Source organism: Lethenteron reissneri, chromosome 53 (genome assembly GCF_015708825.2).
Source record: "Lethenteron reissneri isolate LAM-NWPU_2019-01 chromosome 53, ASM1570882v1, whole genome shotgun sequence".
NCBI lineage: Eukaryota > Metazoa > Chordata > Hyperoartia > Petromyzontiformes > Petromyzontidae > Lethenteron > Lethenteron reissneri.
Window position 1 is genome coordinate 690,052 of NC_083831.1, and position 17,380 is coordinate 707,431.

Here is a 17,380-nt window from a genome sequence, read left to right on the forward strand (position 1 = left end):
TCACGGTCGATGGTGTCCAAGGCGGCTGAGAAATTGAGGGCACCGGCGACCCGCGATCTTGTCGAGGTCATCGGAGAGCTCCGGTACAAGGGAGCCTGAACCTAGGACCGTTTCTCGGTGTGGGCCGTGAGCGCCGCCACTGCGCTGCCGCCCAGGGTACGTATCGCTGTGCAGGATCTGACTTGCACGTGTCGTGGGGTGAGCGCGCGACACCTGCAGCCACTAGAGGCCGCCACACTCACCCGAGTAAAACAGCATTCTGACAATCAAGACGAGGCCACACTTGCCACATGGCGTCCCCATTCCATTTTATTCCGTGACCGGGCTGCGCAGTGAACGGCGAACCACTCCGATGCGAATGCAACGAGGAGGAAAGCGCTCCCAATCTCTCTCTCCGTGCGCCAAGCCGAGAATGCTACGCGTCAATCGAGCAAACATTTTAATGTTCACAATAGGAATGAAACAAATATATGTCTTAACCAAAATACACACGAATACTCTTCTAATGTGAGCAGGGTTATTTTCTTTTCTGTGTCGTCTCAGCCTGGTGAGTGGACTGAAGCGGTGGATGCAACCTTTCTCTCTCTGAACGCCGCGACTTTACCAACGCAGCAAGCCGACGAGCGGGAGAAGCATCAGAGAGGCGGCAGAGAGACCCGTGGAGTGAAGGGAGGCGGCGGAACCCTTGGTGGTGGCCCGGGCGGTGGTTGACGCGGTTGATTTCGCCGTGCCAAGGGAGGCGGTGGAACCCTTGGTGGTGGTTGACGCGGTTGATTTCGCCGTGCCAAGGGAGGTGGTGGAACCCTTGGTGGTGGTTGACGCGGTTGATTTCGCCGTGCCAAGGGAGGCGGTGGAACCCTTGGTGGTGGTTGACGCGGTTGATTTCGCCGTGCCAAGGGAGGCGGTGGAACCCTTGGTGGTGGTTGACGCGGTTGATTTCGCCGTGTCAAGGGAGGCGGTGGAACCCTTGGTCGTGGTTGACGCGGCTGCTGCCGTGCCGCTGTTTTGGCGAGTGTAGAGGTAGGGGTACTCCTGCAACAAGAAGAAGGCCCCAAACGGGGAAGACAGAGCATGCACATGTGAAGTATTGGAAATGACGGCAGGAACTTCTTGACGGGTAACACACTTTTATTAAATCTTGACGTGTCACAATACAACGTGTGGTCTCTATTCTTCTGACTATACACTCCACTTAACTCGTGTAGACTCTATGCCTCTGGCTACACACAATGCACTTGACTCGTGTAGACCCTATGCCTCTGGCTACACACCATGCATTCGACTCGTGTAGACCCTATGCCTATGGCTACACACCATGCATTCGACTCGTGTAGACCCTATGCCTATGGCTACACACAATGCATTCGCCTCTGGGTTACACAGAGTCCCGGTCCCGTTAGGACAGCGGGACTAGGTACCGCAGGGCCCTATCTCTTCATCCCCGTCTTCATTCTTCGCTGGTTACATACTGCTTTTACGCCTGTGTGCATCCCCTTTTATAGCCCCTGCTCACGGGAGACGGAGCTGATGCGGACGTCGACGTGAGCATCGCTCCTTAGTTAACCAATGACGACGCGCTATCTCTACGATCCGTTTTCCCCAGCGCGTGTTAACACTACTCAACCAATCACACCGCGCTGCCACCCGATCACTCCCTCTCAGCGCGTCACCGGCACACAGCCAATCAGCACCACGTAACCCACGACCCCGCGCTGACCCCTGATCCTCCACCGTCAGCGCGCGTCACCACATACACAGCCAATCACTACGCGCTGGCACACGATCCCTACCCCAGCGCGTATCACCACTACACATGCACGGCCTCCGTGACGATTGGGAAAGTATTTACTCAGCGGTGACAACAACAATAACGACAAAGACGACAACAATAACGATGACAACTATGACGACGACAACAAATATTTATTTGAGAGAAATGCACATCCTTTGAGAGTACACTCACCGACTGACCCACACACCGACTCACCCACTCACTCACCCAGCCACTCACTCAGCCACTCACCCACCCACTCAGCCACTCACTCACCTACTCACTCACTCAGCCACTCACTCACTCATCTATCCACTCCCCCAACCACTCATTCACCTACCAACTCACTCACCCGTGTACCCAATGCAGCCATTGCAGCTGCATGAGCCACAGTCCTAAACCTCACCTATTTCCCCTCGACATCAGGGGGAGTGGGGGAAGATGCCAACCCCAGCTGCAAGCGATGATGAAATTCTCGCTTGCAAATTTCATCAGCTAGCCACTATGGGTTTGAATTGGGTCCTGGGTGTACACCCACCACCAGAGTGGAAGAATGGCAGGCGCATCTTACAGATGGCAAGTCAATGTTAAGTGGGCAGATAGTCCAGCAGATGTTATTGCTTGGACCCGGCATGCATCCATGATGCTGTGTGGATGCACCAATGCCGGAACAGCGTGTTGGTATATACAAGCCCATGGGTTGAGCTGATCTGGCCCATGCCTTCCAATTACTCCAGACCAGGTGCCAGCATCATGACCAAGTTGGGCATTAAAGTCACCCAACAGGATGACTCTATCCCGAGGGGCCACTTTAGCTAGCACCTGTGACAGGTCATTGGAGGCATCTGACTCATCGACCTGGCCTGCATCCCTCCACTGATGTTCATCTTCGGTGGAGGCATAAGTAACCACGACCACCGCTTCTCACCTCTGGTTGATGGGAAGCTTTGTTGGATTTTTTTTCGTGGTTTAGTGGTAATTTATTTGAAGGTGCGGGGGTTACCAGCCTCTCGCACCCGTCCAGAGCCCCCTTTGGCCGCTGTAGTGGCTACAAACGCCATGAGGGGAATGGCCAATCAAAATTGGCCCTCCCCCCATGGCACTGCTCACCACAGCGTTAACGTCTGGCACCACACATCTACCCACTCACTCACTCGCCCACTCACCCACCTACTCGTCTACCCACTCACTCACCCTCAAAGTGCACCTATCCTGGCACAAGCAGTGTGCGGTGTGTCAGTGCCTCACCTCGCTGGGGCACACGATTTGAGGAGGGGGGTGCGTGAGTTGTGCCAGCACCGTTTTGGCTCCTTCTGGCTCCATCTTGGCACGGGGGGAGGGGAGATGGAGACGGGGGAGGAGGTGGAGGAGAGGGGGGAGGGGGAGGAGAGGGGGGCAGTGAGAGGGGGATAGGGGTGAATGAGAGGGGGAGGAGAGGGGAAGGAGAATGGGAGGGGGGAGGAGAGGGGGGAGGAGAGGGGGAAGGGGGAAGGAGAGGGGGGAGGAGAGGGGGAAGGGGGGAGGAGAGGGGGGAAGGGGGAAGGGGGGAGGAGAGGGGGAGAGGGGGGAGGAAAGGGGGAAAGGGGGAAGGGGGGAGGAGAGGGGGGAAGGGGGAAGGGGGGAGGAGAGGGGGAGAGGGGGGAGGAAAGGGGGAAAGGGGGAAGGGGGGAGGAGAGGGGGGAAGGGGGAAGGGGGGAGGAGAGGGGGGAAGGGGGAAGGGGGGAGGAGAGGGGGGAAGGGGGCAGTAAGAGGGGAAGAAATATGAATGCATCAATTGAGGATCACGTGATGTCCTATTGATGATGTCGATGCTGATGGTGGATAATGCTGATTACTATCGTGATCATATTGTTGATGCTGCGCATAATTCTTGTGATGCTGATGATGATGCTGATGATGATACTGATGCTCATAATGCCGGTGATGATGCTCATGATGATGCTGATGATGATGCTCATAATGCCGGTGATGATGATCATGATGATTCCGATCATGATGCTGGTAATGCTGATGGTGCTGAGGATGCTGCTAAATATGCTAATGATGCTGCTGAGGATGCTGATGCTGCTGATGAGGATGATGCTGCTGCTGATGATGCTGCTGATGATAATGCTGCTGATGATAATGATGCTGCTGCTGATAATGATGATGCTGCTACTGATGCTGCTGCTGATAATGCTGCTGCTGCTGCTGATGATGATGATGCTGCTGCTGATGATGATGCTGCTACTGCTGCTGATGATGATGCTGCACCATGTTGTTCCACAGCGCGCTGGTGAACGACTCGTGGCCCTTTGTGGCGAAGTGGAAGCAGTCGAGCGCAAAGAAGCTGCCGTCGACCTCGCCGTCCTGCGGGCACGGGGACATCGTCACCACCATCGTCATCACCATCGTCATCGCCATCGTCATCGTCACCACCATCGTCATCACCATCATCATCATCACCACCACCACGATCGTCATCATCGTCACCACCATAGTCACCACCATCATCACCACCATCGTCATCACAACGATCGTCGTCATGATCACCACCACCGTCATCGTCACCACCATCGTCATCGTCATCATCGTCATCATCATGATCACCACCATCGTCACCATCATCATCATTGTGATCATCATCAGGATCACCGTCATCACCATCGTCATCATTATTGTCCTCATCAACATTGTCGTCATCATCCATTCAATCATCATCGTCGTCATCATCATGGTCACCATCATCATGACATCATCACCATCACCACTGTGGTGAGTGCGTGGGACTGGGGGAGCGAGCATCAAGGAGCGTTTACGTGAACCGCTTATGAGGCTCCCTGAGGTCAACTTGGAATCGACTGGGAGTACGCAGTGCGAGGCATGAACACTGGGGAGACAAAGGCGGCCAGGGATGGTGCTGGTAACACCGCCCTTCAAGTGAGCCGTGTTGGCTGTCACAGGTGCTACTCGCTAACAGCACTTGGCCCAACAGCTTATGCAGGCTACACGGGGGACCTTTGTGTTACCGGCAGGGTGAGTGGCAGGGTGTCCCTGGTGCAGGGTGAGTGGCAGGGTGAGTGGCAGGGTGAGTGGCAGGGTGTCCCTGGTGCAGGGTGAGTGGCAGGGTGAGTGGCAGGGTGAGTGGCAGGGTGAGTGGCAGGGTGAGTGGCAGGGTGTCCCTGGTGCAGGGTGAGTGGCAGGGTGAGTGGCAGGGTGAGTGGCAGGGTGAGTGGCAGGGTAAGTGGCAGGGTGAGTGGCAGGGTGTCCCTGGTGCAGGGTGAGTGGCAGGGTGGGTGGCAGGGTGAGTGGCAGGGTGAGTGGCAGGGTGAGTGGCAGGGTGTCCCTGGTGCAGGGTGAGTGGCAGGGTGAGTGGCAGGGTGAGTGGCGGGGTGTCCCTGGTGCAGGGTGAGTGGCAGGGTGAGTGGCAGGGTGAGTGGCAGGGTGAGTGGCAGGGTGAGTGGCAGGGTGAGTGGCAGGGTGTCCCTGGTGCAGGGTGAGTGGCAGGGTGAGTGGCAGGGTGAGTGGCAGGGTGAGTGGCAGGGTGAGTGGCAGGGTGTCCCTGGTGCAGGGTGAGTGGCAGGGTGGGTGGCAAGGTGAGTGGCAGGGTGAGTGGCAGGGTGAGTGGCAGGGTGTCCCTGGTGCAGGGTGAGTGGCAGGGTGAGTGGCAGGGTGGGTGGCAGGGTGAGTGGCAGGGTGAGTGGCAGGGTGAGTGGCAGGGTGGGTGGCAGGGTGAGTGGCAGGGTGAGTGGCAGGGTGAGTGGCAGGGTGAGTGGCAGGGTGAGTGGCAGGGTAAGTGGCAGGGTGAGTGGCAGGGTGAGTGGCAGGGTGGGTGGCAGGGTGTCCCTGGTGCAGGGTGAGTGGCAAGGTGAGTGGCAGGGTGAGTGGCAGGGTGAGTGGCAGGGTGAGTGGCAGGGTGAGTGGCAGGGTGTCCCTGGTGCAGGGTGAGTGGCAGGGTGGGTGGCAGGGTGAGTGGCAGGGTGAGTGGCAGGGTGAGTGGCAGGGTGAGTGGCAGGGTGAGTGGCAGGGTGAGTGGCAGGGTGTCCCTGGTGCAGGGTGAGTGGCAGGGTGAGTGGCAGGGTGAGTGGCAGGGTGGGTGGCAGGGTGAGTGGCAGGGTGAGTGGCAGGGTGAGTGGCAGGGTGTCCCTGGTGCAGGGTGAGTGGCAGGGTGGGTGGCAGGGTGAGTGGCAGGGTGAGTGGCAGGGTGGGTGGCAGGGTGAGTGGCAGGGTGAGTGGCAGGGTGAGTGGCAGGGTGAGTGGCAGGGTGTCCCTGGTGCAGGGTGAGTGGCAGGGTGAGTGGCAGGGTGGGTGGCAGGGTGAGTGGCAGGGTGAGTGGCAGGGTGAGTGGCAGGGTGAGTGGCAGGGTGTCCCTGGTGCAGGGTGAGTGGCAGGGTGAGTGGCAGGGTGTCCCTGGTGCAGGGTGAGTGGCAGGGTGAGTGGCAGGGTGGGTGGCAGGGTGTCCCTGGTGCAGGGTGAGTGGCAGGGTGGGTGGCAGGGTGAGTGGCAGGGTGTCCCTGGTGCAGGGTGAGTGGCAGGGTGGGTGGCAGGGTGAGTGGCAGGGTGAGTGGCAGGGTGAGTGGCAGGGTGTCCCTGGTGCAGGGTGAGTGGCAGGGTGAGTGGCAGGGTGGGTGGCAGGGTGAGTGGCAGGGTGTCCCTGGTGCAGGGTGAGTGGCAGGGTGGGTGGCAGGGTGAGTGGCAGGGTGAGTGGCAGGGTGAGTGGCAGGGTGTCCCTGGTGCAGGGTGGGTGGCAGGGTGAGTGGCAGGGTGGGTGGCAGGGTGAGTGGCAGGGTGTCCCTGGTGCAGGGTGAGTGGCAGGGTGGGTGGCAGGGTGAGTGGCAGGGTGAGTGGCAGGGTGAGTGGCAGGGTGTCCCTGGTGCAGGGTGGGTGGCAGGGTGAGTGGCAGGGTGAGTGGCAGGGTGAGTGGCAGGGTGTCCCTGGTGCAGGGTGAGTGGCAGGGTGGGTGGCAGGGTGGGTGGCAGGGTGAGTGGCAGGGTGTCCCTGGTGCAGGGTGAGTGGCAGGGTGGGTGGCAGGGTGAGTGGCAGGGTGGGTGGCAGGGTGGGTGGCAGGGTGAGTGGCAGGGTGTCCCTGGTGCAGGGTGAGTGGCAGGGTGGGTGGCAGGGTGAGTGGCAGGGTGAGTGGCAGGGCGAGTGGCAGGGTGAGTGGCAGGGTGTCCCTGGTGCAGGGTGAGTGGCAGGGTGAGTGGCAGGGTGAGTGGCAGGGTGGGTGGCAGGGTGAGTGGCAGGGTGAGTGGCAGGGTGGGTGGCAGGGTGTCTCTGGTGCAGGGCTGTGTTACCGGCAGGGTGGGTGGCAGGGTGTCCCGGATGCAGGGCTGCAGGGCGACGGTGAAGGAGTCGTTGTGGTCATATCGCCCCGAGGCCAGCAGCGTCTCGAGCCCCCTCTGCGGGGTTGGGTGACAGGGGCCGCGCGTGTCGTCGTGTTACACGTGCACCCCCCTTTGTCACTCCACTTCTGTGGGGAGTTTGACCATTCTTCACCGCCCCCGTCGGTGCCGGTTTGGAGGACCGGGGATCGCGTCAGACGCCGCTCGGCATCCTCGCCACGGCCACGAATCAGAGCGAGGTCGCCAGGCTCGCGACGCGATGCGCTTACCGCTGCACCACCACTCCGCGCGTCTGCATGGGCTGCACCACGGTGGCTACGAGATGATAACTACCTCGCCCGGTGTGCAGGAGGTCGTGGGTTTGATCCCAACGCTGAGGCCTCCTGTTGTATATTTGGAATTTGTGTGTGTGGCTTTCTCGCTCTCTCCCCTTGGTCGCGTGTATTTTTCTGCGGGTCCTCTGGGCTTTCCCTCCACAATTAGAAAAAACGTCACGTCATTCAGAGTGTTTGGCTGCTGCTATAAACTTTCACGCGATGATGATGATAAGCCGCCACTTCGTTGAGCCGTCAGAAAGAGCTCCACAGCTCAGTGGGCCTTACCTGGTAAAATAAAACAGATATCGTTTAAAGTTTAGTTTTGCATTCATAACACGGCGCTTCCAGAAGATTCAGTGAGCGAACCAGCGTCTGGAACCCGGCACTGCAATGGCCTCGAGTGGGCAGGGGCTCTGAGACGGCCGTTAAGAGCCCCCTGGGGGAGAGAGAGAAGCCAAGAGCCAGGACTCGAACTCAGGTACTGGAGGTCTCTGGCTCAGAGTCACCGACCCGACAATCATGAATTCCCGAGCTGTCTCCATCCCCCACTCACTGCTGTTGTTAGTGTTGTTTTTTGTGTTGTTGTTGTTTGTGGTGTCATTGTATGTGTTGTTGTTTGTGTTATTGTTTTGTTTTTAGTGTTTTTGTTGACGACCTGGTAATCCTTGTTCAGCTGTTCTAGCACCTCCAGCGCCGCGGGGCTTGACGGTCTCACCACGCAGGAACAGAAGATCCTGCAGGGTCACATGAAATAGCCCGGCCAGCTGGAGCCTACCGAAGCCCCAGCTGGTTCCACAAGGAACAGCCCGGTCAGCTGGTGCCAATGGAGGCGCCAACCGGCTCCACACAGCACAGGCAGCCGCCGTGGCCGTCTCCCCGGTGGGCACCTCCTCTTCCGCCGATGCATCGAGTCGTCATTCACAGCTGAGCTGACCTAGGGGAGAGCCTGAGAGAGGTTCCCCGTGGTGCGTAACCGTCGCCGCCGAGGATGAACGTCGGTGAAGCGACACGACACCTATTATTGCGCGCGGTAAAACTGCAGGCGGGTGTGAATCCGACCAGAACAGGTACTCCGTAGTCCTACAACGGGGGATGTGGTGGCCAACCCTGCGAGCGGGCGACCGCAGGGGAGGGGCGGCCGCGCGGAGTCACTCACTTGTTGAGATTGCACAGCAGGCCGGGCTTGCTGACGTTGCGTAGGGGCAACACTCGCATCACCTGCACCAGGTTCATGAACACTCGGGGGACCTGGGGGAGGGAGTGGGGGAAGATACAACACCATCATCAATAAAAAAAATTAAGGTGAAAAAAAAACTCAGGTTCTTTAGTGATTATTTATTTCATTTCCCACTTACCTGACTCCATATTTTCGTTGCGGTCAGTTGCAGTTTCCTCTGCTCAGTGGGTGTAGAGCCGCTGAAATGATCACTGTTTATATTCTACCAGGACAGGCTCTGCCAGGAGAAGGCAGTACAGCAAAGTGTAGACTAACCTCCATCTGTTCCACACTCCCATCTACCCGTGAGTGTGAGTACAGCTACAAACTAAACTCTTTTTATCTTACCAAGTGTCAGGCCCCACTGAGCTGCGTAGCGCTTTTGCAGAAGCGACCACCTGGCCATCACAGATGATAGCTTGACGAAGTGGCTCATCATCATCGCGTGGAAATTTACATCAGTGGCCAAAAAAATGCGTGACGTTGATTCTAAACGTGGAGAAAAAAACCGGAGGACCCAGAGAAAATCCACACGACCACCGGGAGAGAGAGAGACACGCAAACTACAAATATACAGCGACCTACTGCATACCAGGCGAGGTAGTGAGGGTGCGTGGCCAGCTTCTTTCACCATTCCTGTTGCTGCGTGCCCCTTGTACCGGTTCCCATTCCGATGTAACGTGAACCGATGTCCACTTTATTGAGGGCGAAATTGGCAAGTAAAATAAAGATTCATCAATCGTCATCATCGCCCCCAACACGGGAGAACCCAACTCGGTTTAAATCCCGTCCACGTGGAGGTCTCTGACCTCTGGAATGGCCTCGTGACAACGTTTGGAATCGAAACTCTCACCACTCTCCTTGTCCTACCTTTCATCACCGACTACGCCGCTACATCACCATCATCAGCATCGCAGCAGCAGCATGTCGGACGTACAGAGATTTACTCTTTGGTTCTTTTGGTAAAGTCACGTATTAAGATAAAATAATAAATTAAATAATCGCATACGACGTTTAGATTGCAACACAAGCAAGCATCATCAGGTATAAAGGAAATAGCAACAAAAATCTAACCAGAAAACTATAGATAGACATATAAGCAGACAAATATCACAAAGATACACAGAGAGAGAACACACATCGGCACACAGAGAGAGAACGTCTCTGTGACGAGGCCTTAAATAGAGAGAGGGGGTGGGGGCGGAGAGAGGGAGGGGTTAGAAAAAAACTAGCATGTCAATGAGTAGGACGACGCGTGGTAATGTGCGCAAGCTTGAAAATTAGGAGAGCGGGAGAGAGACACACTAAATTAAATAACCTAGCAAAATATCGAAATGTAATGTAATGCAACACAGAGAGTCGGTCAACACACAATTAACGCATAGCCTGGTTGACTACGTATTTCAAAGATTGCAAAGTTAGAAGTTAAGTGTGAAATTTGAAAGACACAAACACGAAGATCGATACATAGGCAGAGAGAGAACAAAAAACCCAGAGAGAGAGAAAAAGATAAACTTAAAACTTCCCCGTAGAAGTGGTTCAATCTTAATTTGGAGCTTTCGTGACTGCAGGAATTACTCTTTGGTTCTTTCGGTAAAGTCACGTATAAAGATCTTCTTCTTCTTTAGTGCTGCCTAACGGCGTGTGCGACTTCACGATGATATTGGTCCCGGTCTAGCACGGCGTGTAGAGTTTGTGCTGTTGTTAATTGTAGCCATGTTTTGATGTTACTGAGCCATGTCGTTTTTGGCCGTCCTGGTCGTTTTTTCCCTTCGATTTTTCCTTCCAGGATTTGCTTTAATAGCTGGTATTTGTGGTCGTTACGGGCAATGTGGCCTAGGTAGTAACACTTCCTGCTAATGATGGTCTTCAGCAGTTGCCTGTCAGTGCCCATATCTTGCAGAACTTGTGTGTTGGTGGTTTTGGCTGTCCATGGGATTTTCAGCATCCTTCGATACAGCCACATCTCGAAAGCTTCGAGCCTTTTTGTTGCTGTTGTTGTCAATGTCCACGTCTCTACTCCGTACAGCAAAATTGACCAGATGTAGCATTTCAGTGTGCGCAGTTTCAGTGATGTACTCAAGTTGCGGTCTGCAAGGAGTGTTTTCCATTTAATAAATGCTTGCCTTGCTTGTTCAATTCTGCTCTTGATTTCGACTTCATGGTTCAACTGATCGTCAATGATTACACCAAGGTATTTAAATCGGTGTACTTGTTCCAATTTTTCGCTGCCAAGCTTGATTGTTATTTTGCTTGTAGTTCGGCTGACCTTCATAACCTTTGTTTTATTTTTATTAATTCGTAAGCCCCATATTTGACTCTCTGTGGCAACCTCGTCCAAGATTTGTTGTAGGTCTTGTTCCGAATCGGCCAGCAGTGCAGTGTCGTCGGCATACCTGATGTTGTTGATGTATTGTCCATTGACTTTAATACCAATGTTTTTATCTGCTAGTGTTCGATCAAAAATCTGCTCCGAGTAGATGTTGAAAAGACTGGGTGAAAGTGGGCAGCCTTGTCGTACACCTTTTTGTATTGGTGTTGGGTCTGTCAATTCGTTGTCATATCGGAGTTGGGCTGTTTGCTTCCAATAAAGAGCAATGATGAAGTTGATGTCGTTTTTATCTAGTCCCAGTTGTTTTAATAGAGCTGCTAGTCGGTCGTGGTCGACTGAGTCAAAGGCTTTCTCGTAATCTATGAAGCAGATGTACACTTCTTTCTGATGTTCGTAGCATCGCTGTAGTAGTATCTGTAGACAGAAGATTGCTTCTCTTGTGCCTAGTCCTTTGCAGAAGCCAAACTGTGTGTTCTTCAATGCATTTTCGCATGTGGAGCGTATGCGCTGTTGGATCACCTTCAGGAAGACTTTCAGCACGTGGCTCATCAAGCTTATCAGTCTGTAGTCCTCGCATTTCCGGCTTGTTGCTTTCTTTGGTATGGCCACAAAAATGGATTGTAGCCAGTCGGATGGAATTTTATTGCCATTGTATATTTGATTGTACCAATTAGTCAGTTGTCGTATGTTGTTACTGTCTAATAGTTTGAGCAATTCTACATGGATTGTGTCGGGCCCGCACGCTTTGCCTGACTTAGCTGTTTTGATTGCATGTTCTACTTCTGATGTTAAAATGTGTAGAGCGTCTTTCGACATCTGTTGGTCTTTTTCTGCAGGTGTTCTCGTGGCGCCATAGAGCTTGTGTATATAGTTTGTCCAGGTGTCCATTTTTTCTTGTTTATTTAGGATTGGTTGGTTGTTGTCCGCATACAAGGTAGCTGTTGGGGCTGGTCTGTAGATGTTACCAGCTTCTTTGAGCTTCTTGTGCAGAGTAAAATTGTCATGTTTTTTAATTAGTTCTTCCATCTCGGCGCATTGTTCTTCCATCCACTTTTCTTTTGCCTGTCGGATTGCTTCTCTGATCTTCTGTTGCATTTGTTTGTACTTCTCCAAGTTGTTGTTTTTGTATATTCTTCGTTGGCTCATTAGATCGAGAATACAATATGTCATCCATCGTTGTTTCTTTTTCGGTGGCTGATGTCCCAGCATGACTTCTGTTGTTTCTGTGATGCATTGTTTGAACGAGCGCCAGTACTCCTGAACATCTGCTGTTTCTGTTGTTATTGAGCGGATGCTATCGTTGAGATGTTGCTGTACTTGTCTTTTATCGGCGCTGTTCTTCAGTTTCTCCAGGTCTGCTCGTCTCGTCTTTGTACATTGTATTGATCGCAATTTGAGTCTTATTGTAGCTGTTACTGGGTTATGATCTCCAGGGTAGGTTTTTGCTGTAATCACACTGGACTTAAACCTGATGTTAATTAGGATATAATCGATTTGGTTCCTGACGATGTTGTTGTCGGAGTCTTGCGGCGAGGTCCACGTGTACAGTCGTCGAGGTGGTAATTGGAACCACGTGTTAGCAATACTGAAACGTTCTTCTTGGCAGAATTGAACCAGTCTGTCGCCTCGTTCATTCCTTGTTCCTAGTCCGTGTTCTCCGACAATGTTCTGCATTCGACCGTGGCCAACCTTGGCATTGAAATCGCCGAGGATTATAGTGATGTCTTGCTTCTTCAGCGGCTTCAGCGTGTTGGTTAGTTGCTCATAGAACGATTCGATTTCATGATCTTGTTTATCTGCTGTTGGAGCATAAACCTGTAGAATGTTCACGTTGACTTTGTTGCCTGCTAATTGTAGTAGTGCTATTCGTTCTGATACTGGGGTAAAGTTGTTGACTTTATTCGCTAATTTCTTGTGTACTATAAAGGCGACACCGTATGTTTGTTTGGTGTTTTCTTCTCCTCCGGAGCAGAAGATGTGGTGTTCGCTCGATATAAACTTTTTTGTTCCAGGCCATTTAGTTTCGCTTAGACCGATTATGTTGATTTTAAGTCGATCCATTTCTTGTATGACATTGGCTAGTTTTCCTGCTTGAAGTAAACTTCTAACGTTCCAAGTTGCTACTTTGAAAGGGTTCTTTGACACAAGCTCGGAGATTCTTAGCACCCCTGTCCTATTTAAAGGACGCCGATACTCAGGGCCTTTGTTGATTTTGCTTGTCATCATTGAAGTTTTCAAGGGAGAAATAATCCAAGCAGTTTCCCGTTGCTTTCTTGGATCACCATTTATTTGAAAAGGTCATGTGGGGACCTTTCGAAACGGGTTTTGTCTGACGTCTCCACTGAAGTCTTCCCGCCTTGGGTGACCCTTCTGAGAGCACTAGGCTCTCGACGGTATAGCGATCAGCTTCTCAGACGTACACAAACTCTCTCGCCGCGCTAAGGCACCGTTTCTCGAGAGAGCGTATAAAGATAAAATAATAAATTAAATAATAGCATACGACGTTTCGATTGCAACACAAGCAATCGTCATTGCTTGTGTTGCAATCAAATTTCACACTTAACTTCTAACTTAGCCATCTTTGAAATACGTACTCAACCAGGCTATGCGTTAATTGTGTGTTGACCGACTCTCTGTGTTGCATTACATTACATTTCGATATTTTGCTAGGTTATTTAATTTAGTGTGTCTCTCTCCCGCTCTCCTAATTTTCAAGCTTGCGTACCTTACCACGGGTCGTCCTACTCATTGACATGCTAATTTTTTCTCTAACCCCTCCCTCTCTCCGCCCCCACCCCCTCTCTCTATTTAAGGCCTCGTCACAGAGACGTTCTCTCTCTATGTATCTTTGTGATATCTGTCTGCTTATATGTCTGTCTATAGTTTTCTGGTTAGATTTTTGTTGCTATTTCTTTTATACCTGATGATGATTGCTTGTGTTGCAATCGAAACGTCGTATGCTATTATTTAATTAATTATTTTATCTTAATACGTGACTTTACCGAAAGAACCAAAGAGTAATTCCTGCAGTCACGAAAGCTCCAAATTAAGATTGTACAGAGATTTAGCCAATGGCGGTCGGTCTAAACCACACCAGGGCCACACGCTCAGCTCTGGAGCTGGTGGTGTGGGCAAGGCTGGGAGCGTGACCCACGTGCTGCTTGATGTAGTCGATGGTGGCGGTAATGTTGCCCACGTAGTCCTCCTGTGAGTGACCCTGGGCACACGGGGACAAAAAGACACGGGCTTACCCGGACACGCCAGCAACATGTCAACGTCACTCCAACACCACCACCACCACCACCGTCACGCCAACACCACCACATTCACCGTCACGCCAACACCACCCTCGTGACGCCAGCACCACCACCACCGTCATGCCAACACAAAAGACAAAGATCCCTTAACAGACTCTTGTCTGTATGCTGAACTTCTTTCACACCGTATGCAGCCAACCGTGCTAATCCCACTAACCACTCCCTAACACCACCACCACCGTCAGTCATATCGTCACCACAAACACCACCACACCACCCACACCTCCTCTAACACTCCCATAGTGGGGAGTGGTGGCGCAGCGGCTAAAGTACTGCGCTACTAAACTGACATCAACAGTGGCGATTATCTGAATTATTCCTGGGCCTCCCCTCGGTCGACAGCCTCAAATGAAAATCCGGTGCTATGTGTGAACATCGCCACTGGGCCACCCACCCCCTTGTGTGCTGTGCCGGCCATCATAGGTGCTGCTCGCTCACTGCACTTTCCCCGCAAAGGTCTCTTAAGGCTACGCGGGGGATCTTTGTCTTTGTCTAACATTCCCACCAGCGTTCCCCATTGGGTAGAAGTCGGAACTTACCCCCTTGCAGGAGTCACACAGATCGTTGCCACCGATGAAGAGCGTGAGCAGCTTCCAGTCATTCTGAAAATCAACTCGCTGGGCGGGGGTCACGGGAGGTCACGGAAGATCCCAAGTCAAAGGGGGCAGGAGTCACGGGAGGTCACAGGTCAGAGGGTGCAGGGGTCGCTGAAAGTCAGAGGTCAGAGGCACAGTAGACACGTGTGAACTCAGCTGAGCAAATCCAAGGGTTTCACTCAGCTAGCAACGACAACAAGAAGACAAAACGAGCGCTAAAAGGATTCGGCCCTCCCCCCCCCCTCTTGGTGACGGTATCACACGTGATGACATCACGTGTGGTGACGTCATCTCGGGTGGTGACGTCATCTCGGGTGGGGACGTCCGACTCAGCACCGAATGGGAAGTCAAAGGCCACGCGGGAGGGCAGGTGGCGCGTGTGGCACAGGTTGGCGCCGGCTATTGTAGAGTTGCGGTCGTGCCGCTGCGGTTCTCTGCGGCAAGTACAGTACAAACACTGCAGCGTGCTTGCAGCGGTCCGAGATTGAGCGGTGGACGCCCGGCGCCCTGTACTTTGCAGACGTCTCGGCAACGGGAAAGGGTTAAAACAAATAGAATCACCGGTGTCGTCGTTGATAAATCACGAAGTCAACGAGAGATGTCTCCTCCGCGTGGAGTCCGTCTCCTCCGCGTCAAAGACACACATTTATTTTGGATGTATTCCCATCAGCCTCCATGGCCACCAGGGAGTACACCCTGGTTCAGCAGCAGTGATTCGACACGGGCAAAACTCTGCACCAGTTTAGACATCGCGTCTCGCTGGCAAGATTGCTTTGATCAATTCGTCGACCTACTCGGTAGTCGACCCACTCGTTAGTCCATTTGTTAGTCGATCCATCCGATCATTAGTCGATCCACTTGTTAGTCCACTTGTTAGTCGATCCGATCATTAGTCGATCCGCTCGTTAGTCCGCTTGTTAGTCCACTTATTAGTCGACCCGCTCATTAGTCCGCTTGTTATTCAACACGCTCGTTAATGGACCCGCTGGTAGACAGGGAGCTCACCGTGTCGTTCCGCAGGAGATCCGTGAGCAGCATCGCCTGGGGAAGGAGGTCTCTGATTGAGGAGAAAAAGTTAACTCGTCAACTCATTAACTCGTCAACTCATTAACTCGTCAACTCATTAACTAGTCAACCCAGTGAGAGTCATGAAACTTAAGGGTTAACTCACTAACTTATGAACTCGTTAAATCAACTTAAGGGATGTGTGTCCTGCATGTCGACTATGCGTTTGTGCTGTGTGTGTGTGCACTGTGTGTGTGCGTACGCTGTGTGTGTACACTGTGTGTGCGTACACTATGTGTGTGGACTGTGTGTGTATTGTGGGTATTCCGCGTTCATGTGTACTGGGTGTGGACTCTGCGTGTTGTGTGTGTGCATGTACTCTGTGCTCATGTACTCTGTGCGCATGTGTACTACACGTGTGTACTGTGTGTACTGCGAGTGTGAACTGCACTGTGTGTACTGCACTGTGTGTACTTACCATCAGCCCCACCAAAACTAAGCACCTGCCTGGGTATTTTGTACCATCGGATACTCCACCCCCACAACTCCCAATCGGTGATGGGGCAGTGTGCTTATGACCGGCTCCAATTTAACAGCAGAGGTCTCACTCCGAATCAGTTGAGCGGCAATATATTTTCATCAGTTGCGTAACGCTGTGTGGAAGCTGCCTGGTCTGTCGCTCCGCACGAAGCTTCGGGTCTTCTCGGCCACAGTCATTCCCTCCCTTCTCTACGCTTGCGAAACGTGGACCCCCCTAATGGAGCATCTTCGCCGGTTAGAAACATTTAGGCTGGCCTGCCTACGATCCATCGTGGGTTTAACCAGGCTGGATTGTGTGAGGAGCTCACAAATCCTTGAAAGATCTGGGCAAAGTCCCATCGGTGAGCTCCTCCGGCAGGCAAGGCTACGTTGGCTGGGTCATGTAGCCCGCATGCCCAGCCACCGCATGCCTAAACAGCTTTTGTTCGGCCGGATCGAGGGGGCTAAACGGGCGCGGCACGGGCTAGAGAAGAGATGGAGTGATGTGGTACAGGAGGACGTGGAGCTGAGTGGACTTGCCGATGACTGGTACCAGCGGTGTCAAGATCGGCCTCTGGAGGAGGCTCGTGAAGGACGCTACTGGGCAGTTGGAGGCAGTCGCCCTCCAACAACAACGGAGGGTGGAGGAGCGACGCTCACAACAACGAGCGGAGCGCCGGGTGGCTAAAGCACAGCAAGTTGGCACAGTAGGGGGCACAGGTGGTGCATCAGCCAGTCATCTCGGTCATCTCGGTCAGTCGACCCGTGGTACCTAGGTCTGCCCCGTGACCTCCTGCCAGCGGGCGTTCGACACTTCACGTGGCCTCAAGGTGCACATGGCCTGGCACAAGCGTCGTGGGGACGTCACCGCCACTTAGTGGCGAATGGCGGTTGTTTTTGTTGTTGTACTGCACTGTGTGTACTGCACTGTGTGTACTAAGTGGGTGCACTGTGTGTACTGCACTGTGTGTACTGCATGGGTGAGC

The 17,380-nt window shown here is 53.3% G+C and overlaps 1 protein-coding gene across 2 annotated transcripts in view; it reads right to left on the reverse strand.

Annotated features, from left to right (window-relative positions):
• Positions 1-291: 291 nt before the first annotated feature.
• Positions 292-17,380, reverse strand: part of LOC133356238 (phospholipase B1, membrane-associated-like) — a 29,927-nt gene continuing 12,838 nt past the window's right edge. The window contains exons 8-17 of one of the 2 annotated variants that reach the window (XM_061573619.1): positions 15,876-15,927; positions 14,814-14,891; positions 14,112-14,174; positions 8,566-8,657; positions 8,065-8,143; positions 7,045-7,149; positions 4,025-4,120; positions 3,020-3,094; positions 956-1,032; positions 292-739 (exon numbers count right to left, since the gene is read on the reverse strand). In XM_061573619.1, coding sequence (XP_061429603.1) covers positions 601-739; positions 956-1,032; positions 3,020-3,094; positions 4,025-4,120; positions 7,045-7,149; positions 8,065-8,143; positions 8,566-8,657; positions 14,112-14,174; positions 14,814-14,891; positions 15,876-15,927 — 856 coding nt within the window. In that variant the 3' untranslated portion in view covers positions 292-600. Of the gene's footprint in view, positions 1,033-3,019; positions 3,095-4,024; positions 4,121-7,044; positions 7,150-8,064; positions 8,144-8,565; positions 8,658-14,111; positions 14,175-14,813; positions 14,892-15,875; positions 15,928-17,380 lie in introns of both variants that reach the window. The other variant, XM_061573618.1, reaches the window with a different exon arrangement.